The following is a 19,414-nucleotide window of genomic DNA, read 5'->3' as shown; positions in this document are numbered from 1 at the left end:
TACCGATCACCAATTTCATGTTATTTAATTGTCCGATTCTGATACTGGTTCAGATTTTTTTTTTTTTTTTTATAATAACTTTTTACAATAAACTCCTGCATAACCAGATGTATAGAAACCTTATGTCCTATATTAAAGTGTATTGCTATGATTGAACCATAGGTCACAGGCGTTAACTGTTTATTTAAAATGAAATTGTGTAGGCTTATTTTTTAGTGACCATAAAAATAATAAAACAAAATTTCTTTAAAATATGTACAAATAATAGGAGTCCCCAAGTTACGGACATCTGACCTACGATTTACGAACTGGGCCGCAGCTGCGACGCATGTGCCTCAGTAAGTGCCGCTCCATCATCTTTGGCCTGGGGACACTGCATGCGGTGGCTGGAGGGGGGCAATTTCGCTGCCCGCGTAGTGTAGTGTCCCTTGGGCGGCTCCCGGCGCCATGCGGTTTCACTGCCCGTCCACCATACACTGCTGCCCCGTTTGTTCTCGGTGGGCGGCTGGTAATGTTGCAAGCGTTGACCCTGTTGTGGGTGAACCGAGGCCATTGGGGGTGAACATGGAGGCAGGGGGTAGCATTGTAGTGTGCATCGGATAGCTGCCTATTGAATGCGGGCGATTCACTACCCACCTTTGGTCGCACTGTGTTCGTTCTCGGTGGGCGGATGCTACAGGCAGCATACTGTAGTGGAGGTGACTGTGAGGTGGGCTGGTGATGAACCGCCCCTCGATGCCCCCATTCATTCTCAATAGCAAGCCTGCTTGTACTGTTACATACATAGCAGGAAGTTATCTCTTGTCAGTACATCAGACGTGTTGACGACGGGTGCCTTCCTGCAGTGATAGCGTGTACAGTGCTGTGCAGAAGAGCACGTCTTAATCTTTTGTTTTCACCCTTCAATAATGTCTCTGAAACACAAATCTGATGCAAGTGCTGGTGATACAGTAAAGAAGAGAAAAACCATCACCATTGAAAATAAAGTAGAAATAATTAAAAGTTCAGGGAGAAGTGACACTCCATTATTCATTGACAGAGCACTTGGTTACAGTCAGTCAATAATATCATTTATTAAATTTATTTACCTGTTCCGACTTACATACAAATTCAACTTAAGTACAAACCTACAGTCCCTATCTCGTACGTAACTCGGGGACTGCCTGCATATACAAAAATATTTGTCAGTAATGCATATGATATAAAAGAAAAAAAAATGCTTCTCATAATTTGCAAGCTGTCACATTATTAATTTTTTTTTCTGTAATGTGAAACAAGGCTTATTAAAAATAGTTTTCACCATTTCTCTAACAGCAAAAAACTATGTATACATTGTATACACATTTACACAATCAATAAATTGGTATTGGCAATGAAAAACTGCTGAAAGGTAAAAATACTTGCACCTTTAGCTTTTAATTATTTGTAATCATGAATTGCACTACAGCTTTTTTTACTGGTAAAGTATGCATTTACTATATTTATACAGGTGTTTTTTTCTTTAGTGTATCAGCTAAAGATTCATAATTCTTGAGGTTTAATTATAAATATGGATTACTATTTTAAAAATGCAGTATTTGTTTCTTACAAAACTTACTGTATACTGTATGGCACACAGCAACAAATAAACACAGTACACATTTTTATAAAAACGCAAATATATCAAATGTTGGTTTATCAAGAAGACTCAGTTTATAAGTACAGTAAAAGACTGCATTTTCTGTTAAGCTAACAGGACTATTATTAACTAAGCAGCAGTTACAAATTCATCTTTATCTTTTGTTTTTCCAATTGAAAATGTAAGCTGCTGCACTTAAAACAAACTTTCTCTCCAAACTCAAATGGTGTCCGTGTTCGCTGGCTCAATTATTGTAATACCTCACGTGAAAGGAGCACTACAACTAAATTACTGTAAAGACCAGAAAAGCCGGGGCTGAAATGATTGTTTTTTGTGATTTGCCTATTTACTGATCACCGAGTCTTTTTTTAGTGAAAATGTGCCAATTTAGAATGGCAGCTGGAGCATCTCTAATGTGTGTATGTAATCTCAAAATGCTGATCAAGGTTTAATAACTTTCTTGACTTGAAAAATTCATATTCAGAAAGTTTTCAAGGTTTTGTTTTCCATTCGGCCTGTGTGACCAATGACATCCATTATGAATGCCAGGCCAGGCCATGTGTTTTGTATTGCCACCCCGGGAGAACAACTAAGCCCATTACAGCCACACAATCAGAATACTGCTAGAGTAAGAGCAGTACTTTATAGGGGGTAGCGTGACCAACACTTTTCCTTTTTAAACCACTTACCACATGTCCCAGATCAGCATTCGTTGAAAAACATTAAAGAGATGAACAGAAAGAAAGAAAAAAAAGGTATATTTACCTATTAACAGCTAAGACATTTTAAAAATAACTCCCCAAACAATGAGTGCATACCAGGTGTAAAACAATTCCCCAATTAGGGGCAAGAAAATAAAAGTGGTCACTTTTGTTGAGTATATGCTATTAAAAGAACAACTGGGGTCTTTTTTGAGCAAGTAAAAGTAATTAATACATTTTTAATGTTTCTTGTCAAGCTCATAATATAGGGTAGTTCTGGGTTTTGTAGTAATTTTAAATCAGCTTTAAAGTTATTTTTTATAATCATTATAGCATTACTGAGCACTGCTGCTAGTGCTATCCCATGTTAATATGACATTATAATACTTCACAGTGACTGTGACTGCTCTTTTTTTTATCTTTAGACAAGTCAAGATGTTGTTTTTGTTTCTTTTTTTAACTATTCTGATGTGTATTTGAGTGGTGATTGTTGTTTGTTTGGTGGTTGCAGGGGGTGGATCTACCATCTGTGCTTGGTTGCATGCCCAGGGGCCCGTAACGTATTTTTTGTGGAACAAATTGTGCCTTCTTGCAGTACACTTTGTTAATCAAATCATTGTGGAACAACACATTTATTTCTTCAAACTTTCTGTTGTTCTCATTGCTGATTTGTGGGCCTGTTCACTTATTTAACTCTAAAGGCGGTAAGGCATGGAATATTAGTAGAGGTTTCCAGCTAGCTGATACATGGTGTATCAAACAAATAATCAAACTGTGTAGTGCAAGCACATACATTTTATGTATTATCTCAAAAACGTGTAAACCAGTGACTTGTAAAGTGTATTTTTCTTTTTTCTCCAATTTAAAAGTTAACTTGCACAAAGACAATTTGAGGAAATGTATTTAATCCTACATATAAGTTACAGCTTATGGGAAGTTACTAATCTTTCTCCACAGTCCTTCTTCTTGCTTCCCGTTCTTGAGTAATTTATACTTTTTTAGTTTATGCATGGGTTTGGAGATAAAGCCAGACAGGCGAAATTGCGTTGGTGTGGACATGTGCAGAGGAGAGATGCTGGGTGTATTGGGAGAAGGACACTAGGGATGGATCTGCTAAGCAAGAGAAAAAGAGGAAGTTCTAAGAGGAGGTTTATGGATGTGGTGAGAGGGGACATGAAGGTGGTGGGTGTAACAGAGCAAGATGGAGAGGACAGGCAGATATGGAACAAGATGATCCGCTGTGAAGACTCCTAACGGGAGCAGCTGAAAGAAGAAGCTTGTGTATTAAATAATTTGTGCATTTCTTTCCATTTTTTGAGTAATGCAGTGCATGCTGTATATGATCCCAGCTGCTACATTTTTCAGTTGTGAAATGAAAACTTAGAATTTATGGAGAGTAGGAGAAAAACAAGCTAACTTGCCAGCAATAGAGAATAAATAATGTAAGGCTATCCACTAAGCACTCCAGGAGCGTGTGCTATGAAAATTGGGGTAGACTTGTTGAACTATTGAGGCTTGCTCACTCAGTTGCTTACTGCTAGTACATTCTCTTCATCTGTTATTAGACACAGGAACACTTTGAACTCTTCAGGAGTAAGTCACATTGACAGATGTCCAATAACCTGAACTCATAAAATGTTTTACATGGGGGAGGTGAAATTGATCAAAGCAGTTGACCGTGGTCTTTTTTGTGTAATGTAACAATAGCACTGATCTAAAAACAACACAACAAATCTCTTGAACATTGCAATTGATGAAAGTAATTGAGATGGAAAATATATACAAATGAAGACTGCCTGAAGACATTGTTTCTGCATTGCCAAAGTCATGAATTGTTCTGCTGTTCTGGGCTGTCTGTCTTTCGTTTGGAGGCTTGTCTCATCTTTGTTTTTGATGCAGGAATATTCGTACTTTGAGAGCTAGTATTGACTCTGCACAAGTAGTATTTATATGCACAAGTGTGGGACACTGGAATAAGCAATTTTATCGCCGGGGTTGCTTTCAGAGAGCTGCCTTATTCATCAAAATCCTGAGAAGAATGTCAACATATGCCAGGGCTCAACAAGCCCAAAATAAAGCATAGGTTGTTACCTATATGTGGGGAGGCACATGCAAGTAAATGAGCTCATTCATACAGAAAATTCAACACAGCACTGAATATACCATTTTGTGCAACACAAGATTATAATGTAAAAAAAAATAATAGGAAATAGATAATTATAGACACACAAGGTCAAGAATGATTCTTCAGTAATTTAATCTACCACTGCATACAGCTAACAAGGCTACAAAAACAACACTGCTGATGCACTGTTGGCTTAATATTTAGCTGGCAAAACACTTCACTATAGATGAAGTAACACTGCATCAAGTCTGATGTGTGATATTGTATTTGACAAGTCTGGGAACTGAATCTCAGCTGCAGACATGATCAAACCACATTCATTAAAAAACGTATATACATATCTGTAAAAGAAATTATGTTGGGGGGAAATTTTGTCTGGATAGGGGTTTTGGTCTGAGCTGGCTTTGCCCTAAGTGTTAAAATCACTTTTGGCAAAAACAGCAGTTGCATTAAAACGAACCACTGTAAACAACACCCAGGGAGACAGGCAGCGAGACAAAGAACAGAACATGACTTCTTTTAAAACGGTAAAATCTCATGAAGTATACCTTTTTAAATTTTTCAAAAACACCAAATTATATGTTGATTTTACATTATATGTGCAATCTCAAGATGTAGATCAGTATTCAATAGACATATTGAGAAAGCCTTTTGTCCACATTTTCACCTATGCTCTGTAGAGTCCAATTTAAACTGCAAGAACAAGTACAGTATTGTTTTACATTTATTTAAAAAAAAAAAAAAGTTTCACTTAACACAGTTACCAGTGGCAAATTAATGTGCGTGCAGTCCTTGAGGTACGACCGGGCTTCCAAATTGTTACAACAATGCTTTGTAAGAATTTTTTTTTTATCATAGACATGACATAGAGACACAAATCTCAAATCACCGAGGTATATTACGGCATGCTTTCTGTGGAATTTTTCTCCCTGATTATGCATACTGTGTAATCACACGTTTATATGTTAAATTAGTACCGAAAAGAGTTATTAGGAGTCAAAAGGTCCATGTGCCCTAAACTGTTGACTAACTCTGTATATATTTTTTTTGTTTTCACTAGCCTATGGAAAAGTGTTTTTAGTAAGGAAAATCAGTGGACATGACACAGGAAAGCTTTATGCCATGAAGGTGCTAAAAAAAGCGACAATCATTCAGAAAGCCAAAACAGCGGAACACACAAGGACAGAGCGGCAGGTGCTGGAACACATCCGCCAGTCTCCCTTCTTGGTCACCCTGCACTATGCTTTCCAAACTGATACCAAACTGCATCTTATTCTAGGTAAGAGTGCTTGGTGAATTAATTATTGGTTATTAATCAAGCAGAAGTATCATACAAATGTGATTTTGCTCTTTTACTTACTGTCATATATTCCAGCTAATTAATGCACAATGTCATTGGTAGATAGCTGAACCTTTAGCTTATTTAGTAACCTTTTTATTATCTTGAGAATAACATGTACCTAAACATTGACATTAATATTGAGGTTTTTTTTTTCCATATCTCAGGGTGACGCAAGAGCATTACTTACTAATATTTGGAGTTTAAATAGACAAAACTATTATTCATTGGGGGTGTACGGTGGCACAGTGGTAGTGGGTTCACTTCCCGGGTCCTCCCTGCGTGGAGTTTGCATGTTCTCCCCGTCTGTGTGGGTTTCCTCCGGACGCTCCGGTTTCCTCCCACAGTCCAAAGACATGCAGGTTAGGTGGATTGGTGATTCTAAATTGGCCCTGGTGTGTGCTTGGTGTGTGGATGTGTTTGTGTGTGTCCTGCGGTGGGTTGGCACCCTGCCCGGAATTGGTTCCTGCCTTGTGCCCTGTGTTGGCTGGGATTGGCTCCAGCAGACCCCCGTGACCCTGTATTTGGATTCAGTGGGTTGGAGGATGGATGGATGGATGGATTATTCATTGGTATAAACTCTAAAATTTGAACATAGAGATAATATGTGGGTTATACTGTATATTTGAAAGGTGTGTTGGTGAATGTAATGCTGTCTACCAATTATACTGCAGGCAACCTCAATATTCTAATCGTGTATTTGTACACAGACTAAGCAATAACAGTCTAATTACTTGTACAAGATATTTTGAAAATAGCACAACAGTGACTGTTTTACAGGAGTTATGAAGCAATGGATTAATGTAAAACTGATAAGTTTGATTTCCAACAGGAAGCATTACATTTTGGACAAAAGCAAAAAAAGAGGGTCATATTTGGAAATTGGTAGCACCAGGATGTTGTGACACTTGAAAATGGATTCAGTTTGACTCATCTGTTACATATTACGCAAATATAAAACGTATAATAGAAAATGTTAAACACCTACAAGAATAATTTTCTGACAAACCAAATTTTAAAAGCATGTTATTATAAACACTGCTTTAGAGTTTGTTTAAATTAAAATGTCCTGAATTATCTTGGAATTCGCTAGTTCAATGGTACAGATATACTGTAAGTATGCATTTTCACAGACAACATAGCTTTCCTCCTACATTCTAAAAACATGCAGGTTAGCCAGACTGACATCTCTAAAGTGTTTTATGTGTTAGTGAGTGTACTGTGCAGTGGAACTGAATGCCTTTCGGGATTGCTTCCTGCATGGAGTCCAATGCCGCTGGCATAAGTCGTAAAATCCAATAATAGTGAATCGTCTTTATCAGGTTCAGGATATGTATTGGATAAGTGATTACATTTTTTTTGGCTGCCTACTTTTCTTCCAGCCTCCTAATGCCCATAATTTCCACTATAGAATCTGTTTTAAATCTGCCACGTTTATTCTAATAATATACACCTCTGCTTGTTAACAAGTACATGGACTTCATCTTATTTTTATGCAATCCATTTCATCAGTAGAGCCTAGAAATCATCATTGACTATAGATTAACTGGTCTCTTGCATTGCCAGGTCTAAATATTGTTATATGCCCTCACTGCAATCATGCATTGGTTAGTAAAGAGTTTAAAAAATGGACAGCTTGACAGAGATGGACTAGTTATGTGAACTTGAAACCCAAATATACAGTACTGAATCTACAGTATGTCCAAACCTTTTTAAACCCTTTGTTTACTGGTTGAACCCTTTGGGTTTGAGCTATATTTCATGACTGTGCTTTGGTGTGCTTGGGGTCCTCTGTTCAAATAAAGAAATGATAGGAAATGCAGTCCCTTATTTCAGACCGTAATTTCTAAATTCACTACTTTTTCAACGTTGTGTACCCCATTTTGAGTGTTGTGGTTTTTTTTTTTAATTTTTGAGAACAGGTGCCTGGATTCACTGTCTCTCATTGATGGTGTTTGATCTCAGAAACAGGAATGCACTATAAAGACATCTTGTCAATTTATAAAAAAAAAAGTATATTTCTGTCTTCTGCTACAGATTATGTGAATGGTGGGGAGCTCTTCACACACCTTTCCCAGAAGGAGCGTTTCAAAGAAAGTGAAGTTTGCTTTTACAGTGGGGAGATAGTCCTAGCACTTGAACACTTACACAAGGTAAGATGGGGCAGCTTCTGTACTGTTCTCACATTCTCTGTCATTTTTGTACTACTGAGTTCCTCTCACTGTATCCCTCACTTACAATTCTATCCTGTGGTGAAAGTTCATGAAGGGGTGCAGATATTGATATAATTGGTCAGTTGGCTTTGTTTAGCTGGATAATATATTGAAGTCAAAGTCAGCAAGACTTGTCTGGACGGGTGGATTAATTGTGAATGAGCTGATTAATTCCCTAACTGTGGTCATTTTTACAAACTTACTTATTCTCAGACTATATAAAATGTAATTTAATAATGTTTTCTGGTCTTCTTTATGCAGCTTGGCATTATATATAGAGATATCAAGCTTGAAAATATTCTCCTAGACTCCAGTGGTCATGTAGTTTTGACTGATTTTGGGCTAAGCAAAGAGTTTGTGGTTGATGAGGTGGGTGTAAATAACTTCTCAAAATTAGATTTGCCTTATTAAATATGGAGAAATGTAAATATGAGGAAAATACAGCTGTGCAAAAATCCTTTTGGCAGTAACACACAGCAGCCCTTCATAAATGACATTTTCTTTCTATTTCCATAATAAAACTAATTTTATTGCATTTTGAAATTTAAAGCCTAGCAGGATTATTAAGCATATGTTAAAGAGCAAATTTGAGAGGCTGTTGCAATTAGACCTGTGCTATTTAAGTCATTGCTATTTATTCCCTTGCTTTCATTAAAGTGTAATGTCATCAAAGAAATTCCTATAGAATAATGGTGTTTGGGAAGGCTGTACAGATTGCATTTCATTTTTTACTTGGTAACAAAACTTCAGGTTAATTGATGTGAACAAAGGGAAATGGCTTTTGAAAAAGCTTTTTGGCAGCCTGATTGATCTTCTGTCAGTACTTTTAAGTAGTGCTTTGTTCACTTCAGATGTATCATGGGAAATGTGCAATACTTAACTATTGTTTAATTTTTCCAGAAAGAGAGAGCATTCTCTTTTTGTGGCACAATAGAGTACATGGCACCGGAGATAGTCCAAGGAGGTGACTCTGGGCATGATAAGGTATTGTGCTCCCTCATTTTTCAGATATTTTTCAGATCAGCCAGTGCTCATATTTGTTTTGCTGCTGTTTGTTTGTTTGCCAAAAATTGAGTGGCGTCTTCAGATTTGAGCCATGGTTTGAAAGGTTTGTAAGTGAAGTGAATGTTGTTTTGACACATTAATGATCTGTCTGGTTTTACACACACACATGCAGCATGGTTGCCACACATTTGCTGCTTTCATTTGACACATCCTTTGAGCATGTCCTCCGAAATTAACTCGAAGAGTGTGCAAGTTGCAGTACTAGCAAAAAAGTCAGGGGGCGTAGTGTGAGCAAGTCGGAATGTGACGCCAGAGTCTTCGTTTACTATCTACATGTGACAGAAAATCACTTTGCGGATCGATGTACGTGCTTTGATGTTTGATAAATTGATCAATGTAGTGAAGCAACATGCTGACATACAAATGCATTTGTGGTGCTTTTATATTCAAGAGTCACATATTCCCCAACATTATGACATGATACATTTTAAAAGTCTCACATACCACCTTCTGTGCTGCCTTTTTTGATCTATTTATTTATTTATGTATTTTTTAACCTTCACAGTGGCCTCAGCATGTATGGCAGCATATTTGAGCCACAGAGAAAAAAAAGTTAGGGGCACAGTGAAAAGGTCTATTTTGTGATTAAAGTGGAAATTTTGGCTTAAATCTAGAAATGTCCACTTTAATCCCGCAGTTTATTTTATCATTGAAGTAGACTGTCGTAAACGTCATCTTAAAACTGACCCAGCTGTTAATTGCTTCGTGCTTCTGGGGCTCCCTCCTGCATTGCAGCAGCAGCAAGCAGCAATTGCCACACAGAACATATTACATTCATGATATTCCAACTCTCTGCACATTTAGAATCCTTAGCTTTATTCTTGAAATCACTTTTGTGATGAAATGCCTGTAAATTACATTTTATAGATAAATTGTTAACTTCATTTAACTTCAATGAATACTGTTAATAATTACACATGTGGGGGCTGCACAGTGGCAGAGCAGTAGCACTTCTGCCTTGCAGTAGGTAGTCACGTCCCTGGTGTTCCATGCCTGGTCTTCGCATGTTTTCCTGGTGGGATTCCACAGTGTGCTCCGGTTTTCTTCCAAAGACATTAAGGTTTGGGGATCTGGTGACACTAAAATGATGGTAGTGTGAGTGCTTGTGTTCACCTTGTGATGAGCTGATGCCCCATCCAGGAATTGTTTCTGCCTCTTGCTCAATGTTAGCTGGAATGGTCACATCCCTAGATTGATGCATGTAATCATTAAACATCCTTCCTTTTCAGATACATTGTGGCAAGATGTCCTCGGAATTTAATGGATGTTTCAATTTCAGGCAATTCACAACACAGCAAAGCCAAACATTTTCTCACCATGATGATATCTCGCACTGCCACCTGGTTGAACCTTCCAAACTTTACATAAAGTATGCGCACATAGTACATCGCTTGCGTAGCAGTTGCATCCATAGGTGCGCGCATCGCATCGCGTTAAGTATAAACCTGGCCTCAAACACCAGTCACTAGCAGTAATCTGAGTAAAGTACAGTCTTGTACAAACTTACAACTCCATTTCAGACCTGTCATTTGGGCACATGTCAAACTATAGCTATATGTCTGTCACAATGTACCCAGGTCATTATAACTGATGTTCTGTGTGTCTGGTGTGGGTCAATGGTATACGTACTTTAACTGCCAGTACAAAGTGGCACAAACCAGTATTTGTATCTCAGGGTCCGTTTTTTCAGTGGTCCACACATCTGTTTTGAACTGCTGCTCAGTTAATGTCTTGCCAGTCACTCCCCTTCCCACATAGTAGTTTGAAAGGGCCGTGTAGCTGTGCTCATGAAACCTCATGGGTCAGTGCTTTGTGGAGATCACTCTACTTCAGTAGGTCTACAGTACTTCATCAGGGACCAAGTGCTCCACAGATCTGTTAGTCAATCATGTGTTGGTGCTTCACAATATTCGTTTCATGTTTGTGGAGATCAGTTGATACTTCATGGGGAAAACCTTGTGTATTTTAGTATAACTAAAGAAATCGGTCATTAAAGGAAAGTAGCAGCTCATCAATGGTTCAAACCACTCATCAGTTAGAACCAAATTAGAGGGAACGTTGGCCCTAAGTACAAATAGATTCAACTTGGTTGGCCGTAAATTGATACATGACTGTAAATGCCCAGCTGATTGACAATATTCTAAAAATTTAAAGCTCAAGTGAAAATTACATGTTTAAGTGTGAATAGATAAAGCATTACTGTTAGTACTTTTTAGGTGCTCCTTTTTGGTGACTCTTATGAAACTGTAGGGTTTTCAATGGTTGGTATGCTAAAATTCTTTATTACCTGAATGTAACTAGTGGATTCCTTTTGTTACAGGCTGTGGACTGGTGGAGCCTTGGAGTCCTCATGTATGAGCTACTGACAGGAGCATCACCTTTCACTGTAGATGGAGAGAAAAATTCACAGGCTGATATATCTAAGTGAGGCTTCAATTTTATTTGTGTAGGCTTAGCTAAACATTCAAAAAATAAGGAATGAAATTAATTTTGTCATGAATAATTCAACTTCAGTCCAAACTTCTAGTCAGGTTTATCTAAGTCCAAAAATCTGTAACATTGTCTTTGTGTTAATGTAACACTGCTGATTACTAATAGCAGCCTTTAAATTTTTATTTTCTTTAAAATGTCTTTAATAAAACTCTTAACATATTTTAGGGTTTTGCTAATGAGTCTGAAAAATACTGAGTTAAGAAGAAATTTAAGTTGGCACAACTACGCACTGTAGAATGTATAGTTGTTACTTGATCTATTGTAAACTAGTTGCTTGTTGTCTTATTTTTGCAGGAGAATACTTAGAAGTGAGCCTCCTTTTCCTCAAGGACTAAGCTCTCAAACTAAAGACCTGATTCAGAGGTTGCTAATCAAAGACCCCAAGAAAAGGCTGGGTTCAGGACCTAATGGCTCAGATGAGATTAAAACGCACCCCTTTTTCCAGGTAACTCTGAAGAAACCAGAGTCCTTAATATACGAGTAGTGCAGTGTAATGCTTGTGTGTTATATGCAGATTATACATAAAGACAGAGAAAGACAAGAATGCAGACACCTCTTTATGATGTGTGTGTATGTATGTGTGTGTGTATGTGCATTATTTGTGTCCCTGTTTGACCTGAACATGCAGAAAAGAATTGGGAATAAACTTATTCTCGACTTCTGCTATGACCAAATGTAGTATTACAGGTTTTGATCTGTTTTTCCTCTAGCAACAAGAACATATACTAAAACTTGTTTCCTTTGTGTGTGCAACTGTTGCTTTCATTATTTAGATTTATGTACTGATTTATTGTACATTCTTCTCCCATATTCAATGTTAGACGTCTATCTATATATTTGTCAGTTTTTTTTTATGTTTTTCTCTTACTTTACAAAAGAAGTAGAAATAGGTGACCAATTTTTTTTTTTTTGTTACACATCATTGTTTCAAGCATAGTGTGCCAAGTTAGTAGTCAGCTTAGACTGAGGCTTTTTGTGGAACTGCAGGTTGGCAGAGAACTATACTGAGGATTGGCGACACTGGAAAGGCCTTAAAGGAGATTTTTTTTTTTTTTATGATAACAAAAGGAAAATAAGAAGCATGGCATGTATTATCTATTGTCTTTTTATGTGAAAAGGAAGCCAGCTTTTGCTTGCAGCAATGGGAGCTTAAAAGTTCTTGCATCAAACGGCAGTAAATCAGACATGAGGCACAAAAGTCGCTTTCAAGGTATTGGAGAATTGTTAAAAAAAAATCTGTTATTGCTACAACAGTAGATCCATGAGCCATAGTAGAGAGACAGAAATAGTTGTTGTTGAAAAGTTGTGTTCAGGTGTCTTTTTTTATTAATGACAAGCTAAAAAGTCAAAAATATAAATAGGCTAATCCTAAAAGTGATGTACAAAAAAGTTTTTGTAAAATACTGGAATGTTTATAACATCTGGAATTATACAATGCTAAAAATAGAGTAAGGAAAAACAAATGATCATTCCTTTATATTCAGATGTCAATTTTTACAGCTAAATATATATATTTTTTTTAAAACAAACATATGAATTCCATTCTAGTATTTACATTCAACTTTTTTAAATTGATTCTTAATTAGAAATCGATAACATTCTATCAATCAAGTCAAACGTAACAAAGCAAAATTCAACCCCCACCAAAGAGAAAGACAGGAGAGCCAACAACCAATGCTATTCTTTAAAAACAGCAAGAAAGGAAGAGTATCCTTTTCCTCGAAATGGAAGCTTATTCTAAAATGTTATTGATTAGTTTTAAACAGATCCTCTAAGTGAAAATTAGATTTTTTCCAATTTCAAATATTGTAGAACATCAGTTACCCACTGATGGAAGTAGTGGGGAGGGATTCTTCCAGCTGAGCAAGATAAGTCTACGTACTAGTTATGAGGTAAAGGCAACTACAATTTATTTCTCTTTCTCCACTTTAAGCCTGTCTGTTAGCACACCAAACACGGCTGTTAATGGGTTCAATGTGATTGTGACACCAAGGCTGTCTGATAGGCACTCAAAGGTTTTTGTCCAAAATGTTGTTAATTTTGTGCATGCCCAGAACATGTACTGTAGCTCAGTGAGGCTGGAGCTAGACTGCAATGTTCACAGGATGAATCTTGCCCTTGAAACATTTTGGACAATTTTAAAAATGATAAATGCGTTCAATAAAATATTTTAAGTTGAATGATTGAATGCTTTGTGCATATGGAGCTAGAGTGTATTCTGAGCATGGCAGACTTCCACTCCTTTTCTGAAATATTAAGTGACGGATCCTTTCTCAAATGTACCCTGGGATCTTTGAAAGGAAGGGACTTGAAAAATATTCTTATACATTGTAGAGATGCTATCTGAGTCTTCAAGACTGTTCAGTATTTCTTCTAGAATAGAGGTGGGAGGTGAGGAAAATTGGGCAGGTTCTGTTTAGCACAGTTTTTAGCATGAAAGTAGTAGAAGAATTGTGTTGATGAAAAGTTAAATTTGCAGCATAATTGTTCGTAGATTGCAAAGACATTAACTATGTACAAGTCTCTAAGTGTTTTAATCCTGGACATTTTCCTAACATTAAGTACTATATATGTTTGAAAGGGTGGAAAAGGTGGTTGTCATGTAGAGGTGCAACAAATCAGAGCTTCTTTGTCTTAAAGTGCTTCCTACATTGGTTCCATATTCTGAGAGAATGAAGTGCAATTGGATTATTAGTGTATTGACGATAATTTGTATTTACTGGGACACAGAGCAGGGAATATAAAGAAGAACTGCAAGATTTTAGTGTGACATTCAGTTTGACAGCCTTTCTCCACTATACATACCTACACTTATAGTTATAAATGATTGCTGTAGAATTTTATTTGATTAATAACCTTTACTCTTTAGCAGTTTACAAAATTCTAAAAGCATCATTTCTCTTAAGAAAAATACATGCATTCTGTTGGGTTAAGCACAAAACCTGTTGACACTGATAGGTTCAAGACTTTGAATGGAAAACAGTGATGTATCTGAGCATGTGTGGCAAATACTATACAAATCCATTATTTTCTTGAGATATCCATACACTGTTCATAAAAAATAACTGTGAAAAAAAAAAATTCATTAAATGTCAGTTGTTTGAATGTGAAAAATATGATAGCCCTTTGGGCACTATGGTGGCCTCTGTTTAGTGAATAACTTAAGTAGGCCTGAGTTATGCTGCATGAAGCCGTCTTCTTTACCCAATGGATACTCACCTGCAGGTTATTCCATGAAGTATGCTTATGAAATCGAGATTAAACTGGGTAAGTTTGCTTTGAATAAACCTCATTTTACTATAATGGCAGTGTTTCTCGTGATGGGTTTAGGCAGTCCACAATTTTGTACACATTTATGATATATAAGCAGACGTGGGAAGCAGTCCTGGAAAACGTCTGCCATAGCTCAAAAAGATACAGAGTAGAGTGTAGCATCTCCAGATTGAGTAGCTGTGATTTTAAGTGTAAAACTGATGGGATGCATGATATATTATAGAACAGCTTGGAAAAGTTCAGAATTGTATTTTAACAGTGCCAATGGTGTCTTTTCAAGACTTAAACAAGAAATAATACTTAATCTATAGTAACATAAATATAAAATGTCTCCACTATTAAGAAAGTGAGAGAGCCTTCATGGCAGTCTATAGTAAATCTAATTACCTTACAGTTACTTTGACTTTGGTCCTGCGAAACCAATCTTTTATATATTTTTGAAGAAGCAACCAGAATACTTGACAAAAACAAAGCATACAACATAATTTACTTGGACTTTCTAAAAGCCTTTGACTCAGTCGTCCCACACTAAAGATTAATTCTGAAATTAGAAGCAATAGGCATCAGAGGTAACCTACCAAACTGGAGAAAGAGTGCAGATAATTGGAGAATGCTTCACATGCACTAATGTCATCATTGAGTCTCTTAGGGGTCTGTCCTTGGACTGTTTCTGATTTATATTAATGACATTGATTCTGGTATAGTTAGTAAACTTGTCAAATTCATAGCACACACTAAAATTAGATAGATAGAAGATACTGAGCAGAAATAATTCGAAATGACCTGGACTACCTTCAGAACTGGGTGAACACCAAGAATATGCAGTTTAAAGTAGAAAAAGGCAAAGAACTACAAATGGACATAAGGAACATCAATTATGAATACAAGATGGTAGACACTGTCATACAAGAAGCAACCTCTGAAAAGCATTTCAGGGTTTGTGTTGCCACAACATTTTCATTGACTGAGTAATGCACAGAAACAATTAAAAGACAAATAAAAATGTTAGGTTATATCATAGAAAACTTTTGAATTTAAATCAAGGTGTGTTATAGTCAAACTATATAATGCACTAGTAAGACCTCATCTGTAGTGTTGTGTGCAGTTCTGGTCACCAATGTATAAGAAAGACATAGCAGCATTTGAAGTTGTGTAGAGGAGAGCAACCAAGTGCATCCCAGGATTTAAGGAAATGTGCTTCTGTGATAGACTCGGAGAATTAAACTTATTTAGTCTCAAAAAGAGGAGACTGCATGGAAAACTAATCCAGGTTTTTAAAATCCCCGTAACGAAAGTAGATAAAGTAGATCCAGCAGTATTCCTTCAGCTTAAGGGTGAATCATGTACTTGAGGACATCAGTGGAACTTCTTTATGCAAAGAGTTGAGGGACTCTAGAACAAACTAGTTTAAGCAGAAAACTTGACAGCCTTTATGAAAAATCTGTAAGAGTTATTAGGGCAGCTTAGCTATTAGCTAAAGAAATGGGTCTGATGGACTGAATGGTCTCCGCTCATTTTGTCAAATTTCTTATGTTCTATGATCTTATGTTATGAATTTGTACACTGCATATTTGAGTGTTAATGGAATTATTCAAATTAAAAGTAAGTTTCCTTTGTACTGCCCAGTTTGATTGTAAAAAATTCTAGTTTGTGAATGTCGCACTTCATACGCTTAAAACACACGAAGGGCATTTGGCAGAAAGTGAAAATTATACATAAGAACATACTTCAATTCATTTATATGCGAACATATGTTGCACATTTAACAACCAAAAAGAAAACTGCAGATTCTTCCATTGGTGAGATGGGCTACTTCGAATGTAACATTAGCCGAGGAGTTTGCCCTCAATATAATGGCTAACTGAAAAGTACAACTGGCTGTATGCATTAATGTCCCTTAAAAGAACTTTTCTGTGCATTCATGCTATAGAAGGACTTGTATTTTAGATAGACAGCCTCTAACGATCTTGGCAGTACTGTTATTCACACACGAGTGCCTATAAACTTTGGGAAGCTTTAAGAACATTATTTAGTGCCACTGATAAAACATAGATTCACTTACCAGAAAAAATCTTTGCATTCAAAACACTGCTTGTCTTTGCGTTTGACACATCTCAAACTGATCAAACCATAGTAGTTAGGCATTTGTTGTGACATGTTGACTTTGCATTGTATAGCTTCAGCTATTTGCATATAAAGTTGTTTTTTGTAAATGTGTAGCTGTCAGAAAATGCCAAAGGGTTTCTGCTATCCTTTAACAACACTAATCAGATTTTCAAGGAATGACCACACCATTGATAACCCTTCATGGCTGTTGAATTGTTATATTACTGTATGGATTAAATTTAAACACAAATATCTGAGTTAAAATTCATCAGTATGAGTACCAATCAGTACTTTCCAATTTTTATAATTAGTGCTTCTTTTTTATGGACAGAGACAAAACCATGTGCATCTTTCATATGTTGCTAGTAGAAAAAAGAACAATATGAACAATTGTAAGAATAACAGAAGTTGAATGAAATGTATTATTGAGATGTGCACTTGAACCTATTGTGCAATATGAAGTGGATTCAGAATATATTTAGACCTCTTCACTTTCTGAACAGTTTGTGTTATGGATTTAATTTTAAATGTATAAATTTGCCATTTTGCCCATCAGTCTACATTCAGAATCCTGTGATGACAAAGCAAAAAAACTTTTTAGAATGGTTTGCAAATATCTTAAAAATCAAAAGCTTGAATTTCTCTGTATTTAGACCCTTTGTTGTGCACTCCAAATTGTGGTCAGGTGCATCCTGTTTGCTTTAATTATCCTTTAGATGTCTTTGAGAACTTTATTGGAGTCCATCTGTGTAAAACTGAATTGACTGGACATAGTTTAGAAAAACACACATCTGTGTATATAAGGCCCCACAATTCAGACTACATGTCTGGAGAAAAACCAAGCCATGAAGTCCAAGGAACCATCTGTGAACCTCTTCAGCCAGATTTTGGTGATGCATACATTTCTAAAGCATTGATTGTCCCCAGGAGAACAGTATCCTCAGAAATTGTGAAATGGGAGAAATTTGGAATCTCCAGGAATACCCTCTGGAAACACTGCCTCCCAGAAATTTTCATTTCTTTTCTTAACTTTTTTTTAGAAGCAAATAAAATCAAATCTATACTTTTTGAGTTTCTGTCTCAAAAGCATCTAGTCCTTTCATCTGTTTCATGAGTACAGTTTTCCTTTCCTTTAATAGAACCCAACCCAGTCCTGATATTACAGTATTTTGAGGAGACTTCTTTTGTAATATTTAAGTAATCAGTGTTAACACTTCACACTGACTGTGAATGTGTTTACAAAGTATACAATGCATGCAGTGAGACAAAACATGCATCACTGATATGAAAAGACAAAATTACGTTTTCTATCACTATTGTAAGTTTTGAGAGATTTAGGGGTAAGAAGAATCATTTTCAATAAACATGCCATCTTATGTCCAAAAGCAGTACCATTGAGAATTGTCTATATTCAGATGATTTCTAACAAGCAAGTCACAAAACCTTGACCAAATTGTTAATACAATCAAGTGCTTGGTACATTTTTCCTTTATTGTCTTTCTGTTTTTTCAGCTATCAATCACTAACTGTTTATTTTGTAAAGTTCCCTTCACAGGCAATCCTATCACAAGTTGGCTTATAAAACAAAGTAGAATACCTTTTAGAAATAATGTAACAATACCCAATAAATTCAAATGGTGTGACGAATAAGGCTACATAAATTAATTAAGAATTTTGTATTCATTGGCGGCACGGTGGCGCAGTGGTAGCACTGCTGCCTCGCAGTTAGGAGACCTGGGTTCACTTTCCAGGTCCTCCCTGTGTGGAGTTTGCGTGTTCTCCCCGTGTCTGCGTGGGTTTCCTCCGGGCGCTCCGGTTTCCTCCCACAGTCCAAAGACATGCAAGTTAGGTGGATTGGCGATTCTAAATTGGCCCTAGTGTGTGCTTGGTGTGTGGGTGTGTTTGTGTGTGTCCTGTGGTGGGTTGGCACCCTGCCCAGGATTGGTTCCTGCCTTGTGCCCTGTGTTGGCTCGAATTGGCTCCAGCAGACCCCCGTGACCCTGTTTTCGGATTCAGCGGGTTGGAAAATGGATGGATGGATGGATTTTGTATTCACCCCTTGTGAATATGTCTGGGCATGTGAGAGAGCATCTTTTTGTGGGCTTGTGTCCTGTTTATCGTTAGTTACTTTCTCGCACCCTAAGCTACCAGGGTAGATGCTGGCTGTCCACAAACTTGAACTGGGTGTGTGGATATTCAAATGTATTAAAATTAGAGCTGCCAGGTTATTAATTGCTGTTAACATGTGTGATTAACGCATTGAAAATTTCAGTTTTTAATTATTTTTTTTGCAACCCTTAAATACGTTAATGTATTTTGGTTAATTTACCCATGGTTCACACATAATGAAGCAGTGCCAAATAAATCTATTAATACTAATAGAAATCATCTTGTTCTTGATAGTTTCCTATGTTGTTCCCTTATAATAGTCTTCATCCACACCCCATTTGGGTAACCACCAGTCCCTTATAATATGGGATT

At 36.8% G+C, this 19,414-nt stretch overlaps 1 protein-coding gene across 4 annotated transcripts in view; it reads left to right on the top strand.

Annotated features, from left to right (window-relative positions):
* Positions 1 to 19,414, top strand: part of rps6ka5 (ribosomal protein S6 kinase, polypeptide 5) — an 89,832-nt gene that overhangs the window by 47,987 nt on the left and 22,431 nt on the right. For 3 of the 4 annotated variants that reach the window (XM_039741345.1, XM_039741347.1, XM_039741346.1), the window contains exons 3-8: positions 5,505 to 5,723; positions 7,821 to 7,936; positions 8,258 to 8,365; positions 8,897 to 8,980; positions 11,382 to 11,485; positions 11,849 to 11,999. In XM_039741345.1, the coding sequence (XP_039597279.1) occupies positions 5,505 to 5,723; positions 7,821 to 7,936; positions 8,258 to 8,365; positions 8,897 to 8,980; positions 11,382 to 11,485; positions 11,849 to 11,999 (782 nt within the window). Of the gene's footprint in view, positions 1 to 5,504; positions 5,724 to 7,820; positions 7,937 to 8,257; positions 8,366 to 8,896; positions 8,981 to 11,381; positions 11,486 to 11,848; positions 12,000 to 19,414 lie in introns of those variants that run through there. The other variant, XM_039741348.1, reaches the window with a different exon arrangement.

The sequence above is a fragment of the Polypterus senegalus genome, chromosome 18 (genome assembly GCF_016835505.1).
Source record: "Polypterus senegalus isolate Bchr_013 chromosome 18, ASM1683550v1, whole genome shotgun sequence".
In the NCBI taxonomy this organism is placed as follows: domain Eukaryota; kingdom Metazoa; phylum Chordata; class Cladistia; order Polypteriformes; family Polypteridae; genus Polypterus; species Polypterus senegalus.
This window is presented reverse-complemented; position numbering and strand designations above follow the sequence as displayed.